The sequence below is a fragment of the Pavona decussata genome, unplaced genomic scaffold (assembly GCF_977016875.1).
Source record: "Pavona decussata unplaced genomic scaffold, jaPavDecu1.1 SCAFFOLD_6, whole genome shotgun sequence".
Classification (NCBI taxonomy): Eukaryota; Metazoa; Cnidaria; class Anthozoa; order Scleractinia; family Agariciidae; genus Pavona; species Pavona decussata.
Window position 1 is genome coordinate 1,735,231 of NW_028145430.1, and position 27,821 is coordinate 1,763,051.

General features: G+C 38.6%; 1 protein-coding gene across 1 annotated transcript; it reads right to left on the reverse strand.

Moving 5' to 3' along the window:
* Positions 1 to 175: 175 nt before the first annotated feature.
* On the reverse strand, positions 176 to 27,629 carry LOC146489111 (S1 RNA-binding domain-containing protein 1-like). Its single transcript, XM_085105884.1, has 17 exons — positions 27,325 to 27,629; positions 26,065 to 26,176; positions 25,053 to 25,191; positions 24,372 to 24,468; positions 21,155 to 21,293; positions 17,761 to 17,884; positions 15,458 to 15,539; positions 12,621 to 12,778; positions 10,699 to 10,795; positions 9,576 to 9,683; positions 8,728 to 8,819; positions 7,698 to 7,780; positions 6,503 to 6,609; positions 5,663 to 6,079; positions 4,573 to 4,658; positions 2,740 to 2,838; positions 176 to 944 (listed from the first exon to the last, which is right to left on the reverse strand). Exons 1-17 carry the CDS (start codon positions 27,522 to 27,524, stop codon positions 625 to 627), a joined length of 2,460 nt encoding a protein of 819 aa, XP_084962010.1. The 5' UTR covers positions 27,525 to 27,629; the 3' UTR covers positions 176 to 624.
* Between the last annotated feature and the right edge of the window lie 192 nt (positions 27,630 to 27,821).

Consider the following 27,821-nt stretch of genomic DNA (forward strand, 5'->3'; position numbering starts at 1 on the left):
AATTAAAAATATTGGGCTGTACTTTTTGGTTTTCTTTGTTTGTTTAATTTACCAAATGATAATGAAGCATGCATGCCAGTTATGTAAAAACAAAAACGACAAACAAACAGAAACGTTTGGAGTGGGGGTAGAGGGGAGGGGAGGGGGGCTTTCCTACAAGACCAAAGAAAGTCCTGAATACACACGCTTAGGATTGTGGGAGACCGCGACTAAGTATAAGTTCTCTTTTTCTTTTATTTGTAGCTTGTGCCAAGGTTGCATTCATTCTCTACAACGGGAATTTAGCAACATTATAATTCAACTAACAAAATACTTAGTGTAATCATTTTCGGACTTTTGTATTTCTTTAGCAAATTTAACTTGCTATCCGTTGCACATACATTTCTTTTCAGGAAAACACAACGCGACAAAACGTCTTCTTAAATCAATAAACACGATTTTTCTTTTTCACAAGTTATGAACAGTCAAGGTTACCAAAGGAGAGTGTCGGAAAATTCTTTTACTCATTAATCATTCATGAGAACACAAAAAGAAATCACTACTAACTGTGAAGGAGAAAAAAAAAAAAAACTCGGCTGAACCACGTTCGATTTAACAAAGAATGATCTTAAGATACAATATACATCAGGCGCTGGTCTTTGATAAGCCCTCCAAGGTAACAAGTAACTGCGGATCAAACCTTGAAGATATGTAAGTTAACATCAACTGAATATGTTCCTTTGCTATATCCACGCTCTTAACAGAAACCTCGACAAGATCTCCGAGGCCAACCATGCCCTTAAATCGTCCCATGTTACTGTTGTGTATCAGGCCATCACGACCCACACCACAGTCAACAAACGCTCCGAATGACGTCATGTTGGTAACGCGGCCGCTCAGCTGAGTTCCCGGATTAAGGTCTGCCAGTGACGTCACGTTGCGTTTGAATAAGGGCTTCTGAAAATCTAACAGAACAAACAAGGAAAAAACGCTTTAAGATTGAAATCATTTCAACTAACCTTTTGGCAACAGTTTGAAAAGTCTGAATCCTCAGAGCATGTTCCTTAATCATCTTAAAAAAATAATGGAGTTTTGTAATGATTCCAAAACCTTCACCGCACAATGAACCGCAGTCAACCGTAAAAAAAAACAAAACAAACAACAACAACAATATAAGTCTGTTAAATACGTTTTTACTTTAAGAGATCAAAGATGATAAGATTTTTGTGCCTGCCAGTTCACTAAATCATTTTATGGCTTTAAAGTTTTTGCAAAGCGAAGTTTGAAGCGCATGGTCGGCATAGTGTGTTTCTGTTTACTGTTGAAATGCCTGGCACCGATTCATCCAGTGATTCCAAGGACTTTGCAGGCCCCGTTTATATGGAGAAAAGTTGTCCCGGGAAAGAGGGTCACCCTCCCAGCCGAGTCAACTTCAGCGAGCGTTTATATGAGAAAAAAGTTGACCCCTTTGCCCGAGCCAACAGCGCTCGCGCATGCTCTGATTGTCTCGCCTTGACGGAGTTGACCCGGCTAGGCGAGCAAAAGTGTTTATATGGAGAAAAATTGGCCCGGCTAGGAGGGTGACCCTACCATCGAAAAAGAGTGACCCGGTTAGCTACACCCACCCTTCCAGCCGAGCCAACGTTTTGTTTCTCGTGTAAACGGTTCGCCAAGTTTTGTAAGGAAATGGAGGAAAAGTTGGCTCGCCCAGGGTAGCTCGGGTAGGCGAGTGACCCTTCTGACCAGGACAACTTTTCTCCATAAAAAATGAACGAGGCCTCAGTTTAGTATATTCTAAAATGGTTTAGTAAACACAGACTCACAGAAAAACTTATCGGCTTCAAGTTCTCAAAATAAAATATCAAATAATCAAATGAGCACTTTGAATACACTTCACTTAATCTTGCAAGGAGATTACTACAAACTGGAGCCTGTTGGAAGCCCACATTTCAGAAGATTTTTCGCACCTTCCGTCTTGAAATTGAATATCGTTTAGTTCTTTAGTTATTTAGTTCACAACAGCAGAATACAGTTTATGAAGTAGAATCCATATGAAAATTAGCCATGTGGAATTTTTCGTGTTGAGCCAATTACGTCACTTCCTGTAATTTGAGCCTTAACTTCCGGAACAAGGCCAAGTAATGGCGGCCGTGAAATCTCGAATAAAAAGCTAAAAAAAAAAAACTTCCAATCGCCGTAAAGGATTGATATTTGGTAACATGAGTAAGAAGGTCATATTCTACACGAAAATGCAAAATGATGGAAAATGAAATCTTCGTTCCAGGGGCACTTTAAAGGGAAGTAGTAAACTCCTTTTCGCTTGAAACATCTATTGCTAAATCCATCCATCGCTAAAAGCGGCGAACGTACTTGTGAAACAGTATTACTAACAAATAAAGCTTTTTTTTTTTCGTTTGAGCGTCGTAAAACCAAAACTAAATAATTGCTCTGGCCAATCACAAGACGTACACAGCGCAATGAACTAATCAAAGCTCGAAGCAAAACGCGTCACTGGCGCCAAGCGCGGGAAAACACATCCGACCACTCATTGGTTCAGAAAGCGGCGCGAATTTTGCTAACCAATCACAGAGCACAGTAAAGCAAAGCCAAAGCAAACGCGAAATTACTTTCAGCACTCAACTCTGGTATTCATTTTTTTTTTCTACAGAAAGTCGCCTTGAGCTCACTGTAGCATCAGCTATTTATGATTGCCTTCATTGCCTTAGAGAAAGTGCGAGAGGTTTGTAACTCTGTACTTACTCCTTCGTATGTCGTGGTCAGTTGGCTGTTTGAGACCGTCAATGATATGCTGTAATGTGGGAATACCTATACTGAACTGTGCTGCCAGCTGTTCAATCCCTGAAAATCAACGATACGATATATTACAGTTACCTGTGCTACTACATTACGGGGATGTTACATGTTACTGTTTTCATACTGAGAAGTCTGGACGACCTCAAATAAGCAATGTTCTGTCTGCAATTCTTCTGAACTAGGTATACTGTTCACATTCCACTATTTTTCCGTTGGGATTTTCGAGATTCGTACGCTTCGATCGAACTCCCGCCATCTTGGTTTGTAAAGGCGAGCGCAACCTGGGGAGAGTGTCTAAACCACTGAAGGGAGCCGGAGTGGGTAGGCGGCTCCTGCCCCCACCCCCCCCCCTCCCTCAACATACCCTGACTAGGGCCTCCCTCGGTAGTTTAGGCGCTCTCCCCAGGTTGCGCTCGCCTTTAACAACCAAGATGGCGGGAGTTCCATCGAAGCGAGCGAATCTCGAAAATCCCACGGAAAAACAGGGGACTGTGAACAGTCTAAGAACTCAGAAAATACACTTTTATATCTGGACCAAGTTTGGCCAATAAAAACTGTATAGATGTAATAAGAAATTTTAGCAAGAGAAATACCGCAGTAAGCATACAATTCAAATACACATAAGAACTAAACTGGGGTAGAAGGAAGACTATATTTAAAGTTATTATAATTTGTGTTTCGCCGGACCAAGAATCGAATTAATAATCTAGATATTCCTAGAACCGTTTTTCGTGTATAAGACACAAAGCACCGATAAAACGTAAATATCTAAACGAAAGGAGCTAAGCATGGAACGCTCCAGTACTAAAACCTGGTTTACACGTACGACGCAAGGATAAGAATAAGCACAAGCACAAGCACAAGCACAAGCACAAGCACAAGCACAAGCACAAGCACAAGCACAAGCACAAGCACAAGCACAAGCACAAGCACAAGGATGTTTACACATGCGATAAGCATAAGCATAACGTGACATACGCAAGCGCAGAAGCAAACAAATTTGGCACAATCGCGCGGCCGGGCTGCCTTTTGACGCGAGATTTGATTCCAACATGGCGGAAAATGGCAACGCATGAGTAACTAGATTGCACGCTGACAACTTGTCACTGTTTTTTCAGTTTCCTTTCCTTGCGCTTGTGCTCATACTTGCGTCGTACGTGTAAACCGGGACGACGCAAACATAAGCACAAGCGCAAGCACAAGGCGCTTATGCTTGCGTCGCACCGGTTTACACGTACTCTGTAGGTTTCTTGTGCTTATGCTTACGCTTGCGTCGTACGTGTAAACTAGGCTTAAGCAACTCCAGATACAAATACTGGTTACTACAGATACTATTATTACAGATACCAGAATTTGGGGAAGAGGTAGGATAAACAAAACAAAAACAACAACATTAATCGAAGAACTTTCGCAAACTAAAACATGAATATGAAAAAATAAATAAATAAATAAATAAATAAATAAGAAGACCCAATAACACAGAATGGTTAGCTTTTTACTAATTCGCCCATTCGTCACTCAATCGTCAGAAACAACATGAACTTCACAGCAGGGTATCATAACAGGGTTGACGAGACACTAAAGAAAACAAACCCACAACATTCACACTCTATAGCAACCTGGCTTAACACGGTCCTGTGGATTAAGTTTATTTTGGATTACGGCGTGGATATCACGCCAAAAACGATAAGGATAAAGGAACAAACACGTTTGTCGTCCAATGCGTCTTGTGCATTTTGTTTATGAACTACAAGTGTGACATAAGAAGACTTCACTTACTGCGACACTGACGAAGCCTGTTGATGGCAGTTTTAACCACAGGCTGCCCAATCTGTTCAGGTAAAATATCCAACATCTTCATTACACTAAAAACGAACAGAAAAACGAGCAACTTCAGGTGCTTCAGGTGCGGTTTGGAGATAATTCAAATCTTGGATGTAAACTGGAACTTTGTCTAGTTAATTAATGCTATCTCACAGTCTATAAACAAGTGTAGAAGTCTTGCGATCTCACTCATCATACAAATGTTGGAGCCTGAAAAACATTGGAAAACTTTTGGGACATATTCGAAATGTTCGGGGAATCTTTGGAAGTTTTCTGGTCATATTCGGAAATAATGCAGACACAAGGTGACACTTTCGAGAAATTGACCACTTGATCGTATCCTAGAAAGGAATAAATCTCGGAAATTACGCGGCTCAACAGAGATTCCACGATTATGAAGGAAATACCCTGGGAAAAAATATAAAAAGGTGTCTTAAGCCGACTTCAAGGAAATCACGGAAATGGGTGGTCCATTAAATTTATACCATCATCTTCGCAACTTAGGACATTCTCGGGACATCTTTGGAAATCTTTGGGTTATATAATGCAAATCCTTGCACTCTAGGCATAAAAAAGATTGCACATTTCACCTGGAAAAGAATCGACAGGTAATCATTTAAAATTTGTAACTCTTTGATCTAGGTTAATTTAAGGCCGTTGTATGTTCGTAAACTCACAAAACCACCTCGCTCTAAAAGTGTAAGGGCAGTCAAAGTTGGATTTAAACTGCTGGGAGATCACACAGATCGAACTTGTGACGCGTTCCGGGTTCAGGCCATAATTCAGAATCCTTCAAAAACTGACGCCTTTTGTGTTCGTTCTTTTGTGTTCACTGGCAGGGAGGCTTACCTGATGACTATTTACGAAGTGTGGCCGAGGATTTGAACAGGGAACTACCAAGAAACAAATCCAAGTTAGTGGCCAGAGAGGGGACTCAAACCTTGGACCTCCAGATTACGAGTCCGCGACTCTAACCACTCGACCACGCCGCCTTCCCGCACACCCTGGGAACTAGTAAGATTGTCGTTTGTGGGATATGCTTTACCTATTAGCGACAGGATACGATTCAGGGTGAATCCAGGTCACATCGAGTGGATTCTGCCTGAACTCTTCTGCCTCATTTCTTTTTTTCTTTTTCTTTTTCACTCCTCCTTCAGTCGTCTCTCCCTTCCGTTTCTTTCCTCGCGCTGTCTCCTTCTCTTCCTCATCAGAATCTAACACGACGATCGCTTCATTACTAATGCTAACCGCTGTACTGCTGAGCGCGCTGTTGGACGGTTTGGAGGCGTTGTTATGAAGACCAGACGAGTTTACTATTCGGACAAACCCAACACACTGCTCGTAAGACTTGAGCCCAATCCCCTTGACTGACTTTAGTTGCTCGCGGTTGACGAAGACGCCATTCTCCTCTCTCCATGCCAGAATAGCTTTTGCTTTCTTGTCATTCAATCCGGCTATGCGTCTGAAACAGAAGATTTTTCCTTCAATTCCTACACCTTAGCACACCTTAATTATCGCAAAAGTGATCAGATTTTGAAATTCAAGGGTAAGAACCACACGCTCGATCCAATAATAATAATAATAATAATAATAATAATAATAATAATAATAATGACTTTATTAACGTGTCAAGCAACAATCTAGCAAAGGGAATTCCAACTGCTAATAGGGGACACCTATTACAGGCAACCAAAGCGCACAATCTAAATTAGGAGAAGGAAGACATACGTTGCAGTTTACCATTTCTCCTAATTCTGACGTGTTTTGAACGTGAAACTTGCAAAGAAATTTGAAAGTATTACAAGGTGGTTTGACGTTTGCCGTGGCCCAATTCCCGTTTCCAGCGAGCGTGACTTGTTTGCGCGCAAGAAAATTGAGCATTTACCTTAGCATACTAACTCCCGCCATATTCAAGTCGACTCCCACAAAACTAACGCAGTCCTCCACTACACCGTCCAACGCTCCCCGGAGTAAAGACTCTGGAATATCATGCTGCAAAACATAAAGCGGACGAAAGAAAAGAGTAAGGCCCCAGCTGTTTAAAAGCCGATAAATGCTAATCCCCAATTAAAAATTAACCAAGGGTTTCAACTCGATCATTAAAAAAGCTTTCAAAAGCTAATTGTAAGCTACTAACAAAAAAACAAAACTAAACAAAACAAAAAAAAGAAAAAAAAAAAAAAAACCTGTAAGTTGAAACTGAGGGTCAAAAATCATGTGGAACAAATTTTATTAATTAGTAATTAAACTTTAAGTTCACATTAAATCAGGATTAGCTTAATCGGGTTTTGAACAAGTGGACCCAGTGCACAGAAAAAGACAATACGTAACTACTGCTACGGTTACCTGTGTAGAGCAATAAAAAAATGTACATTTGTGAAAGAATCTTTTGGCTGGAAATCAAGACATAGTGGACGAACTTCACACAGGATAATACATTTAATATCAAATTTGGGTGCGGTGAAGTCTTACATCGGTGTCAGAGCTATACCGTGAATTTGTTCCCTATAAAATCATGCTTGAAAGCTGTGGAAAATGAATCAAGATGGAGTGAATATGATGGTATATTTTAAGCCTGGAGAATGAATGAGGATGACGTCTTTTTTCACGTTTTTCCAAGTATGCCTGTGTCACTAACTGAAAAAATACACCCATTCTCATTCATTCCCCAGGCTTAAAATATTCCATCATATTTATTCCATTGCGCATATGTCACACATTGACATTCTTATGCAAAACGTATGCAGAATGTTTGTCCCATGAACCTAGTTTAATGGCCTTAGCTCCCACGAGTCTCCTATAGCTAAGTGGTAGAGCGTCCGAATTGATTATCGGAAGATCTTAGGTTCGACTCCTGATAGCAGCACTCGGATGTCTTTTTTTCCGAGTATCCCTGTATAACTCAATGGAAAAATACATCATTCTCATCAATCAAGATCTTTCAGTGAATATAAACCGTGAAAGCAGTTCCAATTACGATTGATAAATTAATAATTAGCATTTATTGTTTTTTCCATTAATGTTGCCAAACCCTCCATCCCCAGAAAGCTTTTCGGTAGCTTACCCTCCGCCACACTCACCTGATACATTCCAATCCCCAAATGTTTCGGTTCAATCTTCACAAGCTCCACCAATGGGTCCTGCAATCTCCGCCCAATTGACACTAAAATCAATACAACAAAAGTCAAGTGACACAAGTCGCTTACAGTTCGCCAGAACTCATTGGCCGGACACACCTGTCAATTTGTGAATGGCATGTGCAATAACCCATTTTATAGTTGTGTGTGTTTAGTGACCTGGCCTTGCACTGGAAGCGAGGCTGGGGGTGACTTTTTGATACAAACCTCACTGATTTTCATACGTGGATCTTGCTGTTTTTATGTTAACAAACTGAAAAGTAGCGAGGTTTGTATCAAAACAAGGTCACCTCAGCCTCGCTCCCAATCCAAGGCCAGGTCACTAAGCACACAACTGTAAAATGACCTATTTGAGAGATTTCTTCTACAAGTTCGTTTTCGCAATTTTATTGATGCATTTCATTTTGACGGAATTCGGAGCAGTGGTTCCACCAGTCCTTCAGGTTGACAGATTCCAATTTTGAACTGATTGCTCCGAAGGAGTTCACTTTTGCTTATCAGACTGGCCAAATCATCACAAGGAAGATCCGCCGCTAAACGCTAACTTGCCGCAAATTAACAAATGAATTTCCCGGAATAAAAAACATAAGTGAAAATACCATTTTCAAGCATGATGATGGTGTAAGTAGGGAATCTTTGGAAGTTACAAGTGATATTGTTTGCATGCGATTGTATATGTATTGCACAGAAAACATGAAAGAAGAATGATGAGGGGTTACAAAACAAAAAATAATGTAGGATACCTTACTGCGGAGGAGTTCAGCGTAGGATACTGTTTTTTGTGTACACGTAAGATGATTATAATTGTAATTTGTAAATTAGGAATATAAATTCTCTAAAACGCTGAATAAAAAGTGAAATAATGAACTGAAGTTGTATGTAGCTGGGTTTGTTAAGTGTCATTTTTCTTGGAGCTTTCCTCCTTTCAAACTATGTCGGAAAACTAAATGAACAATCATCACTATTTGCTTACCAGCTCCTCTTAGGCTGCTATCAAGGCTTGGCAACTCAGCAGCTGCATCCGGTGACGCGCTGTAAATAGAGGCTCCATCTTCACTGACGATGCTAAAATGCAATGACAGGGCCACTTTAAGCGACTGCTCAAGAAATAATTCATGGTGCTGTTATTGCTGAGCTCGTAAGTGGTACAAGAATGAGCACAGAGTTCCCCATGCTTTTGTTTCGAGTTCCGAATGGCTGACCGCGAGCCAAAGCGTTTGCGACGGTTTAATTGCCAGCTAAACAGACTCTTCTTACGAGTCTAGAGTTTTCGCTGCCAAATACCCAAAGGAGAAAATATCGCACGGTTGTTCTACTTCATAGAGTACAGAAGACCACGATATTCTGACAAAACATTCTGGACAATAGCGACTACGACGATGTGAATCAGCCCTCAGTCGGCTCTACGGCTCAACGGGGGGTTATTGCCGACATTGGTAATGTAGGTTAACTCTCCAGTCTACGGTAGAAGACCCTTTACGTAGTCTCCCTCGCAGCCGTTTTTAGTGTCGTCACGCAACGCTCCTCCCCACTAACGGCTGCGGGGGGGACCACCCTTTACGTGGAAAGAGTTTTTAAAAAAGGTACACAAGCGGAAGCCTACAATGGGACACCAAACCTTCTTCTCTCTCTCTCTCTCTCTTTTTTTTTTTTTTTTTGCTGGATTTTACTTCGTTCCGCCCCGACTAACCATTCCGTAGTTTCCGAGGATGCTTTCAACACTGTTCGCCAACACTATAGGAACATCTGACTACGGCTTTAATTAGCAAGCATCGCTTATTAGCAAAAATAAGAACAAAAATGCTGGCGTGATTTCCTTACCAGTAAGCTATGTCTAGAGGAGCAAACGCTCGCTGTTTAATGAGCTGACTTATAAATGTTTCTGCGTCACGGCATCCGACACCGTTACCAACAGCAACATAGTCACAGCTGAAAAAAAAAAAATAAAATAAAATGCGGTGTTGTTACAATCAACCTTCAAAAAGAACAATTGCGAAAATGAACGGATTTCTCCAAACCGTGGCCGTTTTTAGAAGTAAATGATGTATGAGATAATTAATTCCACAGTGTGTTGTAAAGTTATATTGTAAACCCATGAATTTCGCTACTGGGCCCAGTGGTTAAAAGCCCGATTAAGCTAATCCTGGATTAACGTGAAGTTTGATTCGAGTTTAATAACTAATCAATAAGTATTTTTACAAAAGATTTTTGCCCTTGAGTTCTGACTTTGACTTTTCTTTATCCTTTAAGCTAAAATTAGATTTTAAAAACATTTTAACAAGCGAGATGAAAACCTCGATTAACTTTTAATCAGGGATTAGTGTTAATCGGCTTTCGAACAACCGGGCCCTGAGCGTTAGCGCTAGCATGGAAATGGGAGACCACACGAGACACAGAAAAACATATTTTACCTCAGCGGGAATCGGACCAACGACCTCCGCATTTAATCAACCATTGCTCTAATGAATGAGCTACGAGACCAGATGAGAGCAAGTCGTGGGCGATTATGGTGAAATTTGCGTTAATATGGATGTGTAGCGTACTAACAACGAATGTTAATTCTCTTATCCATCATTTGTGTAGCAAGTACTGGCCGCACAACATTCACCTCATCTTTACAAGTAGTTTGGTTCTAAATAGGCCATTTCCGAGTTGATGTGAACCTCACTATGAAAGCGAGGCTAAGTGCAAAACTTTTCATAGTTTTGTTTGCATATGAATGAAAACTAATTTTCATAACAAACACTTTGCACTTAGCCTCGCTTTCATAATGAGGTTCAAAGCAACTCGGAAATGGTCTATTAGATTGTTTGGTATGGCATCAGTCGTGAAGGCCAAACAACTTGTGTGACAAATCAACCAAACAAACTTGCAAACAAACACAACACATCAAGACAAGAGATGGTCGCTAAAATTTGGAATTCCCAGAAGCATTGAATTTTACCGGTGCTTCAACACAAGTTCAACCACTTTGTGCTTTGCTTGTCCAACATTTGCCTTTTTTCCAAACGGGAAGATCACCGCTGTATCCATAACTTCACCTGCAGTGAGTCAAAAGCAAAACGATACTCTTAAGTCACTGGCTAAGCTCTGCAGTGTTGCTATTTCATCAAAGAGAAACAATTGAATGTTTAACATGTCAAAAAGGCAAAAACAACTTGCGAGGACACCCAACAAGAAAATAAAAAATAAAAAATAAATAAAGTTAACATAAACACCTGAAAGCCGTTTTCACGCCGCTTAAAATCGGTGTAATGGAAATATCTCGTTCACGTTTCAAGCAATCCAAAAACTCTCTGCTCATCCCGTGAATCTATGTTGTGGGGTGTTTTGTGAATTTCTGGGTGATTTTTAGGTATATTTGGGAGGAGATAGTTTTTCTAGAAGGATTGGTAAAATTAAGAGAAATATGAAATATTGAAGATTCAGTCAGTTATCGTTTTTGATTGTACCATTACTACTTGGATAACCGTAGTAATTCTAGAGCTAACACATGCGAAAAGTCCCGACTTCTGGAAGGGATAGTTTTAAAATTAGAATTTGTAGTTAATAATTAATAGACGGATACCAAGTTAGTCCACTAGCAACCTGGGGTGCTCTTGCGTGGGTATCAACTGTCTGTTGGTGTTCCAAAAATCATTTTCTTTCTTTAAACCTCTTAAAATTCCATTCAAATTCATGTTTACCCCCACCTTAACACTGTTCAATCTGTTAGGATTATTTGCCTGAATGTTTCAGTGAGAAAAAATTCCAGCAAACAAAATCCCATTTCCAAATTTACGAGCTGCCGTTGGCTTTCCAAAAAATGCTAGCTGATCCTATTTCGGCGTCTGTCATTAGAACATTTTTTTGTCCCTCCTGAAACAAAAGAAGCAGTAGTTTTTCCTTTCGGTTAAAAACAATTCAGGGTAAACAATCATTCGTCAGAGAAGATTAATCAAGGAGGAGACAAAATCTTGACATTACCAAAAGTAAATACGACTAAGTACGGACTTAAATCACTCAGATAAGAAGGAGCCAACCTGTGGAATAAACTACCGAATGAATACCGAAAAGCGGACTCTTACAAACTGTTCAAGAAACAGATATTAGATACGCATTTGGCCGGCCGCTACATGTTGTAATCAAATGCTGATATATTTTAAAACATTTTATACAATTTTATACTATATATTCAATAATCTTAGAAACATTGTAAATAGTATCTTTCTCATCTTTTTCAGTATTTTCATTTATCATTTTCATAACTTTTTCCTTTTATTATTATTATTATTATTATTATTATTATTATTATTATTATTATTATTATTATTATTATTATTATTATTATTACTACTATTTTATTTTGTGACTATTCCTGTAAAGTAGCTGGTTAGCTAAGTGTTTAGTCACGTTAATAAACTTACTTACTTACTTAAGCAACAATTCTTGCAAGCTTTAAAATATAAAACAATCTGCGGATTGCCCTAATTTTCTTTTTGGATTTAAATAAACCTTGCTAAGACCTGCTTTCATTGCATAGGTATAAACTACGCAAAAATATCATGTTTCAATAGCCACGGTCCTTAAGAAAGCCTAGTTTTTCGGACCATTCCGAGATGCGCAGAACGTATTGCACAATGGCAAAAGTAGTTGTCACCCTTAGACTAAAATGCACAGGTAAACTTAACGTCCCATTCTCAAAGTTAGGCCTTTTGCTAAACAAGTGCTAAACTACAGGGCTTTCATTTTCCTTCATTTATCATTCACTTTCAGATGAACCTGAATTTCAGGTGACTGTTTTTCCACCAGGCCTTGTCTCACTTCGATAACGAGATAAGCGTAATTAATTAATGCAACTCGCAAGTGACCTGCCACTGTCCTTACCTGTTGAACTAAGCACCGCTAATTTGCAGCCGTGAGAGAAGCCTGGGTCTAGACCAAGGACAACCTTTCCCCTGACAGGAGGGGTGAGGAGGAGACGATACAAGTTTATCATAAAGAGATCAACGCTCTCCTTTTCAGCTTGTTTGGTCAATGAACTCCTTGAAGAAAAAAAAAAAACATTAAGAAGAACAAAGAGCAGTAGATATATGTTTCAAATTACGTATTATTGATAACGCAGCTCCAACTAACTTCACGTGAAGGACGATGCCTACTGATAAACACGTATTCTTGTGTGGTTTATGACTATGCGGGGAAAGAAGATCTTAGCAAGGGCTATTGAAATCCAAAATGAAATTTGTTGATTTATTTTAGTTATTTTTTTTGGTTGTTGTTTTTGTTTTTCAAAATTGAAGCTTTTTTTATTACTGAAAAGTGCATGGTTTCCCCAAAGTTTCTTTTAAGACACCAAGAAGAGCACTTGCTAAGTTCTGCTTTCTCCGCATAGTTTTAAACCGCGCAAAAATATCTCTTTATTAGTAGGCACCACTCATGACACAGCGGCAAAATGAGTGCGCATGTTCGTCACGCGTGAGCAATCTTATTCGGCAAAATGGCGGCATTTTAAAAATTCCCATTGCTTGTTCTCATTTCGCGTGGATAAGCCCAAATCAAAATAGATAAGGTTGTCGCTTTCAGGAAAGGTTCCTTCGAACTTCCTCCATCACATATCTTATTCAACAAAAAAAATATTGTGGTAACAGGTGTGAATTTGACGATTGAAGTGGAGCATTCGTAATCGATTCTCGCTCGAATGACAATTTGCGGAGCATGCGCACTCATTTTGCCGCTGTGTCACCACTCATAGGAAACTTGAGTATATGCGCAGAGCGTATGCGTACTAACAAGAGTAGACACCGTCCTTAAAGCTACTCTTTGATAAGACATATGAATATAATGAACGTGACGTGCACATTGTGGGAAACTTGCTTAACTTGTTTAATGATAATGATAATGATAATAAGCTACTGGATGCGATACACGGAGTTTGCCATTCATGTTCTGCGAAACCCATTACAAAATCCCAGTTTTGTTAACATTTTGAGACAGTCCTGTAAGTATTAAAGGACATCTTCGTACACGAATGTTTTGCCTTTTAACATCACCCAGAATTCTATTGTGTTTTGCGACATGCACTTGCAGTGTCAGATTTTGAAACTGCAGGCATGATAATTTGCCTTATCGGAGCTCATCATTTTACCCACGCCTTGTTCTATCCTCATATGCTTCAGCCTTGCTGTTGTTGTTATCATCATCATCATCATCATCATCATCATCATTATTATTATTATTGGTCAAGAAATACGACTTTTTTTAATGGTGTGAGAAAAAGACATTCAAAATGTGAAAGACATGTTATGTTTTAAGCCTGGTGAATGAATGATAGATAGATAGTTTCCGAGTATGCCTATGTCACTGACTTCAAATTGTTCAATTTTTTTAAGATAGTATAGGGTCGAAACCTGCACCAATCAAAAATGTTGAAGGGCAGAGAAACATCGAGAAAATTAACCCGGGGACGGCAATAAAAACACTCTAAACCAGTCAAGAGATGACATTTTACATTATTTTGTCAACAAACAATGTTTAACTTGATGAAGTTCAACCGTTTAAGTTGACATGTAACTAACTGCAGCGAACTTTCACTCAAACATACACCTTCCGAATTAGCTCTCACTGTCCGCCATCGAGGGATGACCGCATTATGAAAGTTTAATAACAGAAAATTTACAAACAGTTGAAATTCTGCTGAACCAGGACAAGCTCGAGCCGTCTTCTCCCGCAGAAGAGTTCCGGCTGTTCCAGTAGAAAGCGCGCACTCGCGAGTCGCGAAGCGACGAAAGCGTAGATTCGCGCGCTCGAGCTGCGCATGTGAGTTTTCCATTTCCTTGTTCACTTCAATCTTTCCTTTCAAAGACATTGCGTTGGTTCGACTTGCAACGCAAAAAACACGAACACTTTTCTTTTAAAGTCTATCTTCGCAGTGGTGTCTACTTGGAGAGAGACGACTACGCTTTCCAAAAAAAAAAACAAAAAAAAAAAAATAATAATAATAATAATAATAAAAAATAAATAACATAACATAAATAAAAAAATCAGACAACTGCATTAAACAAATATCAATGCTTTTTAAAATGGCCTGGTAATTTAAAAGTCGTTGTGATTAGCCTAAGCCATCTCGTTCTTGAGTCGGTGGTTGTAAATAACTTTTACTCTCGAGCAAGCTTAGTTATAGGCTAATTTACAAGCAGAAAAAAAAAAACAAAAAAAAACAGTAACACATTTAAAGCCATTTTTCCAGGCGTCTATAAACAGCCAGTAAGGCCCCGTACACACTAATACGTTTTCAAAAGTGTCCGTTTTCATCGCGGCCGAAACGAAGCAAAATATTTTCATCCACACAAGCATTTTTGTATCGTTTTCACCTGACCACATTAAAACCCTTGAAAACGATGAAAACGACTGGGACTGCGAATGTGTCAACCATCCGCCATCTTGGATAGATGCTCCGATTTGGACTGGAAATGATGGCATGTGATGCTTTTCACGTCACTGTTTTCAAAAGTCTTCGTTTTCACCTGTCCCAATAGCAACGGAGCGTTTTCAAAACGATGCGTTTTCCAATGTCTCCACTTTTGAAACCATTTTAGAAAGTCTCCGTTTTCATCGGCGTTTTTCGGGCGTTTTGGTGTAGATGATTGGCGAAAACGTAGCAAAAAGCTTGCATGCATTTTCAAACGAAAACGCATTAGTGTGGATGGAGCCTAAGTCACTCTTACCTGCACTGCCTGGTGACTTTAGGCTTAATAAGTCTGTTATATGAATCGTCCACTGCTGTGTTAAATAACCGCTTGATAGCCCCTGGAAAAGACATTAATAGAAACTGAGCCATGAGAATAAGACTGGGAATACCAGCTGCGCAATAACCGTTTTTTCTTTTGACGTTCACGGAGGAAGAAGAGAATCCGAGAAGCGCATAGCGCCCAAAAACGTGGATTCTCACGCGCGAGCCTCCCACGAGTCCTACTTTCCATCATTTTCCTCACTCGCTCCAAACATTCCTTTCAAAGACCGCTCGTTGGCACTGCCTACATTGTACAACGAAAAACAAACGGACTATTTTGCCGTGAGTCTAACTTAATTCTGAAAGTCAAAACTTACTTACTTACGGCGCGTTTTTTGAGACATATCCTATGTATTCTGAAAAAGGAATTCACTGAATTCATCATGTTGTATCTGTTGCCCGGTAACCAAAAATATCCAACTGGCCAAAGCAAACGAATCGAGTTCTTATTTGTGTTTTAGAGGTCAGTTCCAATAGGCTCCTTCTAAAATATTAAAATTCAACTTAATATCCAGGTCCAGAGGACACAGAAAACAGAAATGAATAAATACGATTATTGTTTTTCCTTTGTTTGTGTTCTCTTAGCCTCATTGTCAAGCTGAAATCAGATTTACAATATATCGAAAGGAGCGTATTTCAGAATATCCGGCATATGTCCTAAAACATGCACCTTAATTTTTGAAAAAGAAGATCTCTGCACGTAGACTAAATAGACCTTCCAAAGGAGTTTTAATCATAGAGAAACGACCACTAAAAGGACATTCTAAGCAGATGAGGTTGGTCACCGTTTTAAACATCTGAGACCGAGTTGCTTTGGACCTCATTATGAAAGCAAGGCTTTTGTTAAAAGTAATCTTCATTCATATGCAAACAAAACTAATTTTCACATAAAAAGCCTCGCACTTAGCCTCGCTCTTGTTTTGAGGTTTAAAACAACACGGAAATGGCCTATTCTATTCGTTTGAATATTTAGTCTTCATTAGAACAATCTCGTATGTGATGAGTCACTACTTGTCAAACCGGCCAACTCCCAGTATTAGTACAAAGAGGCCAAGAACAGCAGAGAGTGCAATGACTTCACTCCAGACCCACAGCTATAAGGCTGCTACGACTACAAGACGTGTTCTCAGTTGTAATGCAATCCATGGTTTATAAATCCCAAAACATTTAAGTGATATATTTTACAGTAATTAAGAACAATTGTAATGGTTTACAGGGAATTTAGAAGATAATTACAGCAAGGGTTACGCCACTACGCATGGCCTTTAGTCGCTGTCAATTCTAGCAGCTCAGTTAAGGCAAGTTTTCCCCAAAAGTTTCAGATTTGTATAAATATTATAAAGTGATTTTAGAAAAGGTTCAGCAATGCAAGTTTCACAGGGACTGCAGTGACATTTGCACTAAGCTGAATCCTTTGAAATCTTCAAGACGAAATTGAAGGCTTCTTTTAAACTGGAACTTTTTTATAGCCAGTAGCCTGCGAAGAGAGCTTGCTCGCAGGCTATATAGCCAGAAGAAATGGTAGTCTTACGAAGGATTACTCAAAGTTGAAAGCGTTTCTTATATGTATGGGTACCATAGCCCAATTTCGATATATTGGAATTCAGCCTGAAACAATAAACATCACTGTTAAACACTCGCGGGGCCGAATTCACGACCAGAACTGCCCCCAGTTTCTGGTCTGTGCACATTATGTACCCTATTCTTACTAATTTGTTGGGAAGCCGAATTTTGTAAGTATTTATTTTAACGATTGCAATAAAAATTAGAGAAAAAGTGTACTTAATTTCGCGATTTTGTCAGTGTTTTATTTTCTTAAACCCTGAGCTCAAGGCACTTGTCACAAAGAATAAGAAAATACAGGAAAGATACAAAGGTCCGGTTCAGCCTAACCACAAGGAGCCTACAAATGGAAACTTTGATGACTGTACTTAAAAGGTTTTGGCTGAATTACAAGCTGAAGAAAACAGTGAATGGGAGGAAGAGTGCTAGTCGTAAATAAGACCGGGAAGATTTTTTCAAGGACAGATAGAACTTTACAATTTTAATTCAGAACAATTCACCACAAGGCCCGGTTAACTTAGAACATTTAAAATTCTTATTGTTTTGTTATAATTATGGTATGGTATTAAATTTCGTGCAACCTTTTTTTTTTCGCGAGCATAAAATTTCGCGATATTTTTGGAATCGTGAATCGTTAGTACCCGTAGTTCCAGCAAACAGGACAACCACTCTCACCCGGAGCATCACAGGGAACCCAAGTCATGTGAAGATGAGCCAGAAACTGTTTCTCGACCTTTCTAGGAACAGTAAGCTTGACAGTAAGAACTTTGTTTTGCTCTCCTCTGTTTAACGCCAACACCTGCGAGAGTAATCAGCAACGACAAAATGAAACTGTCTTGCACGAAAGGTAAGCAGTACTTCACTTTAAAAATGGTTGACCTTCAAAACGTTTAGAACTGAGACAAAATTAGTAGCATTTGAATGGAGCCATCGGAGCATAACAGTTCCAATATCTCGCCCCAAAATTGCAATAAGACGCTGATTTTTAGCAAGCAGGCACTTTTCATCATGCCCTTTCAGAATATCTCAACAAATCCCATAATTTCATATTTTTAGATTAGTTTTCTTTGACGTCATCCCTTTGTTACTCTTTTGGAGAACGGAACAAAACAAAAGTTTCAAGTAACCCCCCCCCCCCCCCCACCTCCCCAACACCCAAGATGCTCACACTACAGTTTATTTTAGAAACGAAGCAAAACAAAAACAAGATTTCTACAATAAACCTCCCCAAGATGATCGCATTACACTATATTATAATAAAGCCAGGTGATTTAAAAAAATAATAAATAAAAACTTGATACAGCTGTAGATGTAATTTCAGTCAGTGACAGTTGTAGGTATGCTCGGAAAACAACTTCTAACAAACAAATAAACAAAGCAAAACCATAACAAAAAATAATAAAATAAGACTGTTTGTTTGTTACTTTCACGCCTCGTCAAAAGTCTATGTTCTGGAAAATCTAAGGCCCATCTCTCTCTTGAACGTCGACTACAAGATTCTCACTAAAGTTATAGCCAAGAGAATTGAAAAAGTCCTGCCAACTTTAATAAACCCCGATCAAACAGGTTATGTTAAAGGCCGCTACATCGGTGAAAATGTAAGGCTAATTTCCGACTTGATACATTATGCAGATAAACTAAAGCAAAAAGGTATTGCCGTTTTCTTGGATTTCAAAAAAGCGTTTGATTCCATTGATTGGAACTTCCTCCTGGGAACACTTCAGCTCTTCAACTTCGGCCATGACATTCAAAATTGGATAAAAATTTTCTATAATAATGTCACCAGCTGTGTTCTGAATAACGGTCATGCTTCAACCTTTTTCTCCCTACAGCGGGGAGTCAGACAAGGTTGTCCATTGTCTGGCATCCTCTTCGTTCTCGGTATAGAACTCCTATCTAGATATATAAAAAATGATCCCACTGTTAAAGGTATCCAAGTCAACAAACATGAGCTTAAAATAAGTCAATATGCCGACGACACAACAGTATTTGTTCGTGACTTTGACTCCGTTACCAGTCTATTAAGAGTGTTACACGCTTTCAAAGAACATTCTGGCCTAGAAATAAACACCACTAAAACCGAAGCAATGTGGTTAGGTGAATGGAAAGACAGAACAGATGAACCGTTTGGTTTTAAGTGGCCAAAAGAACCTATCAACGCTCTCGGTGTTTTCTTTTCTCACAACCAAGAAAGTGCTAACAGGCTAAACTTCGGTGAAAAAATACTTAACCTCGAGAAAACGCTGAATACTTGGCAACGGAGAAATCTAACTCTTTATGGAAGGATTAACATTGTTAAAACAATTGGGTTATCCAAATTAATTTACTCAGCCTCCGTGCTCCCTGTTCTAGATCACTACGTTCAAGAAATAAATAAGCTAATTTTCAACTTTATTTGGGCAGGAAAACCCCCTAAGATCAAAAGAAACACCATAATTGGAGAAAAGGAAAAAGGAGGATTGAAAATGTGCGATTTTAAGATCATGGAAAAAGTGCTCAAAATTACTTGGGTGAACAGAATTCAAGACGAGTCCCAAGCCTCCTGGAAAATAATTCCTAACCAGCTCTTGCACAAATATGGTGGTCTCGCCTTTCTAACAAAATGCAACTTTACAACAGATATACTAGACCTTGATGATAAGCTTCCCACATTTTATAAAAAAGTGCTAGATTTTTGGTGCGAGTTCAAAATCTCAACGGGCATCGATTCCAAAGCTAATCCTAAAAACGAAATACTGTGGAATAATAGGAAAATTCTAGTAGGAAAAAAAACTGTTTTTTATAAAAAGTGATATGACGCCGGCATCATCAAGATAAGCGATTTATTAAACCAAAATCAGGATTTTTTGAAGTTGCATGAACTTGCAATAACATTCAATTCAAAAGTTCCTTTCACCACGTACTATGGCCTGGTTAATGCAATCCCAAAAAATTGGAAATCTATCCCGAAAAACCCTACCTTGAACGTCACACACGATACCACTGTCAATACCCTAAAAACCAGTTCTATTTACTCCTCTCTTTTAAACATCATCTTCGTTCCTCCCACTGCTGAAACCAAAATTCTACGACACGGATTTACAGAAAATTCCATCCAGAAAGTTTATCTTATGCCATTTGCAGTCACAAATGAAGTAAAAATAATAATGTTCCAGTATAAAGTTATTCATAACATTCTTCCAACCCGTGCTACACTTTATCGAGACGGCATTTCAGAAAGCCCCATATGTAACTTATGCAACGCAGAAGAACAAACGTTGCACCACCTGCTAATAAAATGTACACTAACAATCGATTTCTGGATGCTGTTTCAAGACTGGTGGTACCAAAAAACAAATGAAACAATAGCATTATCCACAAGCCATATACTCTACGGCTGGCATGATAGCGCAAAGCATTGGCAAGTCCTAAATTATTGTTTATTAATAGCCAAATATTGCATTTTTTGCACAAGCCTTCGCGGAGATGTTTTGGATTTTCAAACCTTTCTTTTGTCCATTTCCGGAAAACTTGAAATCCTTAAAGAAATTGCAGTTGCTGAAAAAGCACTCCCGAATTTTCATCGCACATGGAATCTTTTACTTTAATTTTATATGCTGCTGATGTTAATGATTATCTGTAATAAAATTAGCAATGTTATTAATATACCCTAATTTAAGTAGTGTTTGTATTGTAATGTATGCATCCTTACTAGTGCATGTAAAATTGTATTAGTAGTGTAGATTGTTTGCGCAAGTATCAATGTAAGTGTAGTTTACGTATTACTACTGCGTGTTGTGTAAAAGTTGTACCCTGTAAATAAAATTTGCTTTAAATAAAAAAAAAAAAAAAAGTCTATGTTTTAAAATTTAGTATTCAAAGCTAACAGAATTTGACTTCAGTTAAGAAACCTTTATCACCAAAAACACTTATCGGGTCCGGTAAGTTACCGGGACTTTCGAGAAACGGCGTCCTGGCATATAATAAACTCTGTGCAGTGTACATGTAGGTGTTGTTATAGAAGTATATTAGTGCATCATTGTTGTGAACAGGGCCTTAGGTCTACAACTGGAAAGTATAATGTGTTTACTTGATGCGCTTTGAGAGCAGTGATGGGCATGTTGAAGCCATGGTACTGTTCATATTTCTTGTCTCCTTCTCCTTTCTTTTTTTCTTTTGATGCTGAGCGAGACAAACACGACTCTAGATGGATGGGACTTTTTTCCAACCTGCATATAGTCACAAATACGTAGTATTAAATTTATCAGGGAACATAGTGGAATCAGGCAAGTAATTTTAACTCTATTTTGAAATTACAAGCCACTAGGTGTTCACTCAAAGTAACTTTATACAAAGTCTGATTATCCCTGTACGTGCTTGTACAGTATAAGTACAGTGTAAGCCATTGAAATATCTTAAGTAAGTCTGTAACTAATTTATAGATCCCCAATTATGTACTTAATTGCAAGCAAAAGTACAGTATTCAGTCAAATTCACAGTAAATGATGCAAAGTGTAACTCCTATATGTACACCCTGTACATGAATATGCAAAGTAGGTTGTTGTAACACGAGCTTGTATTTCCCATAGTAAAGTATTCCTTTGGAAAATGAGCAGGGATGGGGGGGGGGGGGGGAGTTGATTCAGTAGGGGTGGTCATTGCTGGTTAAAGTCATTGATACTGTACATGCAAAAAAGGACAGGAAATTCCCTGGCTTGTTTCCTTCATAAACACATACAGTACAGTGTAAGTAAGGTATTTTCATGAGCTAGAATAAAATCAAACCATTAGTCAACCATCAACAAGTTTCAACTGACTACATGTAGCTTTGGTGGCCAGCTGTCTAGTATTAGTCAGGCTTAGTATCTGAACAAGTGATGTTATTTCTGTAGTTCTTTGTAAGGTTGTTTGTTTGTGTGCTTGATTTCTTTTCTTTTTTTTTTGTTTCATTCTCATTATTTTCATACACTACATGTATGTCAGTGTGATGAGTATCCAAGTGTGCATAGCTGGATACCGGGTTGCAGGGATTTTATACCAAGAATGGTGTAGTCCATCTGGGAGTTAGCTTACCACATTTTTTTTTGGGGGGGGGGGGGGGGGCGTGAGGGAGGGGTGGGACATTCAGCCATGCTTTCCATTTGTCAGAACAGGCAAGACAGACCAGTCAGTTTGCAAATAGAACAGTGCCATCGTATTAATGTCTTTCTTCAAGATGGCACATTCTGAGAAAAGTACATGTAGGTCGCATTTGTAAACAAAAGCAATTTGAAGGACTAACATATAACCAGTCCTTTGATTTGAGTTGGTGTGTTCTGATCTGTTAGGGGAAGAAAATGTTTGCTCTGACTAACAAAGAGCTAACACTTCAGCAGAGCAAAGGGCTACAGCTCTAAGAAAACACTCAAATCTCTTTATGGTGGCCAAATTACCTTATAAACTCTAAACATTTGTTTGCACTCTTCACTGATGCAGCAACACAGTCCATGGGCAATAGGAAACATGGGTTTCGACTAAACAAATATTACATTTATCTCAAATATAGTTGAATTACTCACAATAAAGTAGTCTTTGTTTTTTCTGGTCGTTTCTTCCCATTTATTTCTTGTAGAATAGCACTGATTAGCAGCCAACAACGCGCCGTTTGACTCAAAACAAATTCAGCATTCTTTACAGTCTTGGTAACTGTGCGTCCTATTGAAATCCCAGGCGCGGCCACTGAGCGCGCGAGTGTTAACTCATAATCCCCCCTGGGTAGGAACCAAACTCGATCAATCGTGCGAGGCTCGTAAGAAGAAACTATGCCATCTCCATATAAGGAAGCAAAGGGTGCTCGCTCTTAGGGGTCTAAAAGGCCAATAGAAGTCTGGTAACGAAGAGGTGTCGGACAATGTTCGAGAGAGAGAAAACTGGAAACAAGAGTCGCTTCGAGTTCAAAATATGTGGTTAGTTGGAAGCTGTTTCACCGGAATATTTTGTTGTTTGTTTTGAATAACTTGCCATGGAACCAAAAACTAACTTCATTCCAGGTTTGGAAAAAAAACCATCGTTTAGAGTGCGTTTACTCCAGTTCAGCGCTTGAAAGACGTTTTTTAAAATGTTCGATTTGTTTTCTTCGGTATTTTAATATAGAGATTGTTGCATTTTGCCATAAATATCTATATCTCTTTAAGCTTGTTAGAAGTGCAAGTAATTTAACTGCAACAAATTTCATACGATGTTGAAGCCATCCGAAGAAGCGCTTGCTCAAGCTGGGAAGACCGGACTGCAATACGTCAAGTAATGTTTGTAAAAATCCTGAATAAAATGTTATTACATGTAATGGAACTTTTTCCTTCGTTAATCTACTTCTTGACTTTCTTCAGCTGTTTATCTGACTTAGAAAAATTATCATTGATTTCAATACACAGTTTGGCCAACAGCAATCCAATAAACTAAGCATTTTTCAAAGCTCAAATATATCAGTTCAGTCATATATTTCAAAATTGTTTTTGACTCCTTCCATGTGGGGAGAGTAATCTTTTTGTCATATTTTGTAACTAGCAAGGGGTGGAAGGAGTTTGCAGTGCTCTTACCAGGTGCAGATGAATTTGAAAAACAATGTCTATTGCATTTTTGGTTCAGTGATTGGCCAATAGCTCTAATCTCCTGGCAACGGTTAATTCCTACCCAGTCACTTTTTAGTGTTACACTCACGCGCTTAGCGGCCGCGCCTAGGGTTTCAATAAACACGGCACGGTTATCAAGACTTAACGAAAGCTTTTTTAATCTGCTCATAACGAATGCATGCTGGTGATAAAGAATGTTAGGTCTATTCTACAAGAAATAAATGGGGAGAAACGACCAGAAAAGACTAAAGACTACTTCATTGTGAGTAATTCAACTTTATGTGAGATAAATGTAATATTTATTTAGTCGAAACCCGTGTTTCCTATTGCCCATGCACAATCAACCAACTCTAACAAAAAGATTTCTTAGTGTCGGGCCAGTTTCCAAACCAAATGCTGACACCAAACTATCCTTTGGTGCAGAATATAACATTTAGCAGCTTGAATGTGAAAGTGCCAATCCTCCCCAGGAGGAAAGAGAGGTGGCCATGGTGAAGGGGATGATGAGGGAGGGGAGGGGGAGATAGTGGGATGATAATGATGGTGATGATGATGATGATGATGATGATGATGATGATGATGATGATGATGATGATGATGATGATGATGATGATACACTTTTGACTTATGATAAACCTAGAGTATTTAGTGTTCTTTTCCACATTACAAGGAAAAAATCAACCAAAAAGCCACACTTACATTCTCTTAATTGTACTTAATGTTTCACTGTCTTTGGCAATCACATCTGCAATGATGTGCTGAATGCCAAGGGACACTTGCTTCACATTTTTTAAACCTGCAAATGTTTCAAGGAAACTATTAATAAAATTAATAACAAAAATTGAAGTAGAGCAAACTAGTTATTAATACTAAATTACAGTTAAACAATATATATATATATATATATATATTTTTTTTTTTTTTTTTTTTAATGGGAATATAATACCATTGATACATTGTTAACAAACATGTAACAATAAAACTGTAAAACTGTCAGGTCATTGCTCACCAGACTTGGCCTGCAGTGTACCCTAAAAGCAGTGTCCAATTTTCATGAGACAGTGCAGTGTTATGTCCCCAAGCCCAACTGGAAATTTAGCCTAATTTACTGTTCCCTCGAGGAATAAATAGCATGCAGATAGTATATGCATTAATGAATCATATTGAAAATTACTATAAGTTGACTATTAAGTAACACTGTATTTTGTATGTTTTTTGATTATTATTGGTATGATTTTTATTCACTTCATTATTGTTGCGCCTTTCTCACCAAACATACACATGTACATGTAAGTTCAAAATCCTCATAACACTTCTCTTTAATATACGACTGTGTGGAATAGTGACAGATTCATTCCAATTTGTGCTCTTTACATGTACCTTCTGTATTTGTTTTGATTAATGTTTGAAGTTGAACACTCTTTGGGTCCTTTAACAGCTGTTCAGCAGGTTCACCAAGTCCAAGCTGTCGTGCTCTCTCAGCATGCGATCCTTTACTTCCTTTCTTGAAGGGTGCATACTTACATGTACAAACAAAAATTAATTGTTAATAACTGATGTTCAACTCAGTGTGCATTCCATACTGTATTTAACCAACTTATAATAACATGTACATGTACAAAATTGCATATACATGTACTACAGAGGAATTCCATGAGCACACAATCATAACAATATAATTAACTACAATTAAAGCTCACAATTTTACTAAATAAACCTGCCAGGGGTCTTCTTTAATAAATATTATTCCAGGCCTCAGGAAGGGAGACTTATTAAGAGGGAAGCTTACATGTCCTGCTGTACATGTATTAGTTTAATATCAAGAGATTGGGTGAGGGGGAGACAGTTTTGAAATCTTAAATAACTGAACTGCATAATTACAGTGCACAACAAAAAACAAGTGAACTTGTTTTCTAACTGAACTGCTAAAATTATAATAGTTATTATATAATAAACACGGCCAGGTTCAATGTTTATAAAATAAATTTAAAGTTTACAGAAGCTAGAATGAACAAACTACTGATCCACGGCAGCCTCTGACTAAAGCAAATTTGTGATGTTGAGCATCTCATCTGCAGATATACTGTACATATACATGTAATTAATACAATTTGGTAAAATGTTTGTTGTTGATACAATAATAATACAATACAATAATTTATTAAACTCTCCCTGGTGGGGGGGGGGGGGGGGGGGCTTCTCAGAGCCTAAAAACTATCTAATAATTACAATAATTATTATTTAAAAGAAAAAAAATGTTAAAAATAAAATATTGATGTTGTTGTAACTTATTTCAACCTTCAAAAACAAACAACTACATAATGTCCACTAAAGCATACAATCCCATACTGTACATGTACATTGTATAGTTTCAATCAAGACCTTCACCTACCACTTCCTCAACTTCCTCAAGAGAGACTGCATTTTTGAGAGAATTCCTAATTTCTGGAGTAAGCTTTTCTCCAATCTTCTTCCTGACTGACTCTGCGCGTTCCTGTATTGCTCTAAGAATAACATTGAGAAAAAAATATATGTACAGTGTACAGAAAAGTAGTTGTGGATGACTTAAAAAATTCATGATTGAAGCCAATTGTATGGCATGCATCTGAGATTGGAGGGGGGGGGGGGGTGGGAGGGGGGTTTCCTTTTTGTTTTTTTATTTGTTCCTTTCTTTACCTCTTTACCTGCTTATTTCTTTATTTCCTTATTTACTTCTTTTTGTTTCTTTCTTTATTTTTTGTTTATTCATTCTTTCTTTCTGTCTTTGTTTTCTCTTTTTTTTTCTATATTTTTAGCACCTGCTTCTAAGCTCTTTCGTGTTATGTGGGTAAACAAATGACATTGACATTGTATTTTTTACATGGTCTGTTATGGGAAAACAAAACAACACCGTCAAATTCAGTGTTCCGGGGTGTTCCGGTGTTCCTGGTGTTAGTACATGCCCAATTGTATAGTTCAGTGCAGGTCCCCAAATTCGCGATAAATTGTGTTTACTAAAGGATTTGGAGGCTGAAGTTACACTTATAGGTACATGTATGCATGGGTAAAATCATCCAAGACAGTGTAATAATCAAACTTTGAATATCCTTCTTTCAGAGGTATACATTGATGTGGTGGGGTATTCCGTGGTTCAACCATCACAATTATCCACGGACCAAAACCATACACTTGCCCCAGTTATATGATTGGATATTCATTGTTGGCTCCCATGAAAATGCGTCCAGGGAACAATAAATTTGGCTGTCTTGAAAAGCTATTCCCCGTTGGTGGGGGAGAAGGTATAGATTGCAGAAAAGACATAGTATTGGGTACAGTACGTGTATCCCTTACTTGTAGCCTCGAGTTGGGGGAAGGGGGTGGGGGATGCTCCCCAAAATAAACTTTATACAGTAGGTATGTTCGGACCCCAAAGCTTATAGTGTTTGGGCTGTTTTGGTCTGAGAAGGGTATAGATTTTAACCACTGTAACCATTATGGGTATCCAAAAACCCTCGCAATGGGCCCGGGGAGCAAGTATAAGTGTTCGAGGATTGCAGAATTCGAAGTTTGTACAGCACGATCTTTTGCTTTGCAGACTTGCGCCCTTAGAACAACTCTTGAGCTAACCACGCTTAAGTTAGGACTACTTCGCGTATTGAACATTTACACTTACTTCAACTGATTGTACTGAGCCTGAATGTGACGAAGAACCGTGGGATCCAAACCGCCAGTTTGCTCCTTGCGATAGCGGGCGATAAAAGGAACAGTATTTTCCTTCTCTAGTAATCTTATCACCGTTTGAACAACATTGGCGTCTAAATTCAGGTTCTCTGCTAGCACTGAAGCTGTTCGCGGTAAATTGACGCAAGTCATGACGGTGTATCAAATCATATCATGGAGCGATATCCTTCTGTTTGTTCAAATTACCCTCCATTTTCAGCGGTCTAAGCGTCGGCTCAGGTAACGATATTTACGTCATGTAGAATAACGGAGAAAATAACACAAGAATTTAGCGCGATCCATGCTGATCTCCACCCAAAAAATGTCAACCTAGCCAAAGTAAAGATAAAATGTCTTTAACTCCGATGCATATAAAGAAGCTAAGGGTAAAACAGGTAATGACAGAGAAACGAGATCGAGGACTTGTAAGTTCTGCCGAGGTCCCTAAGC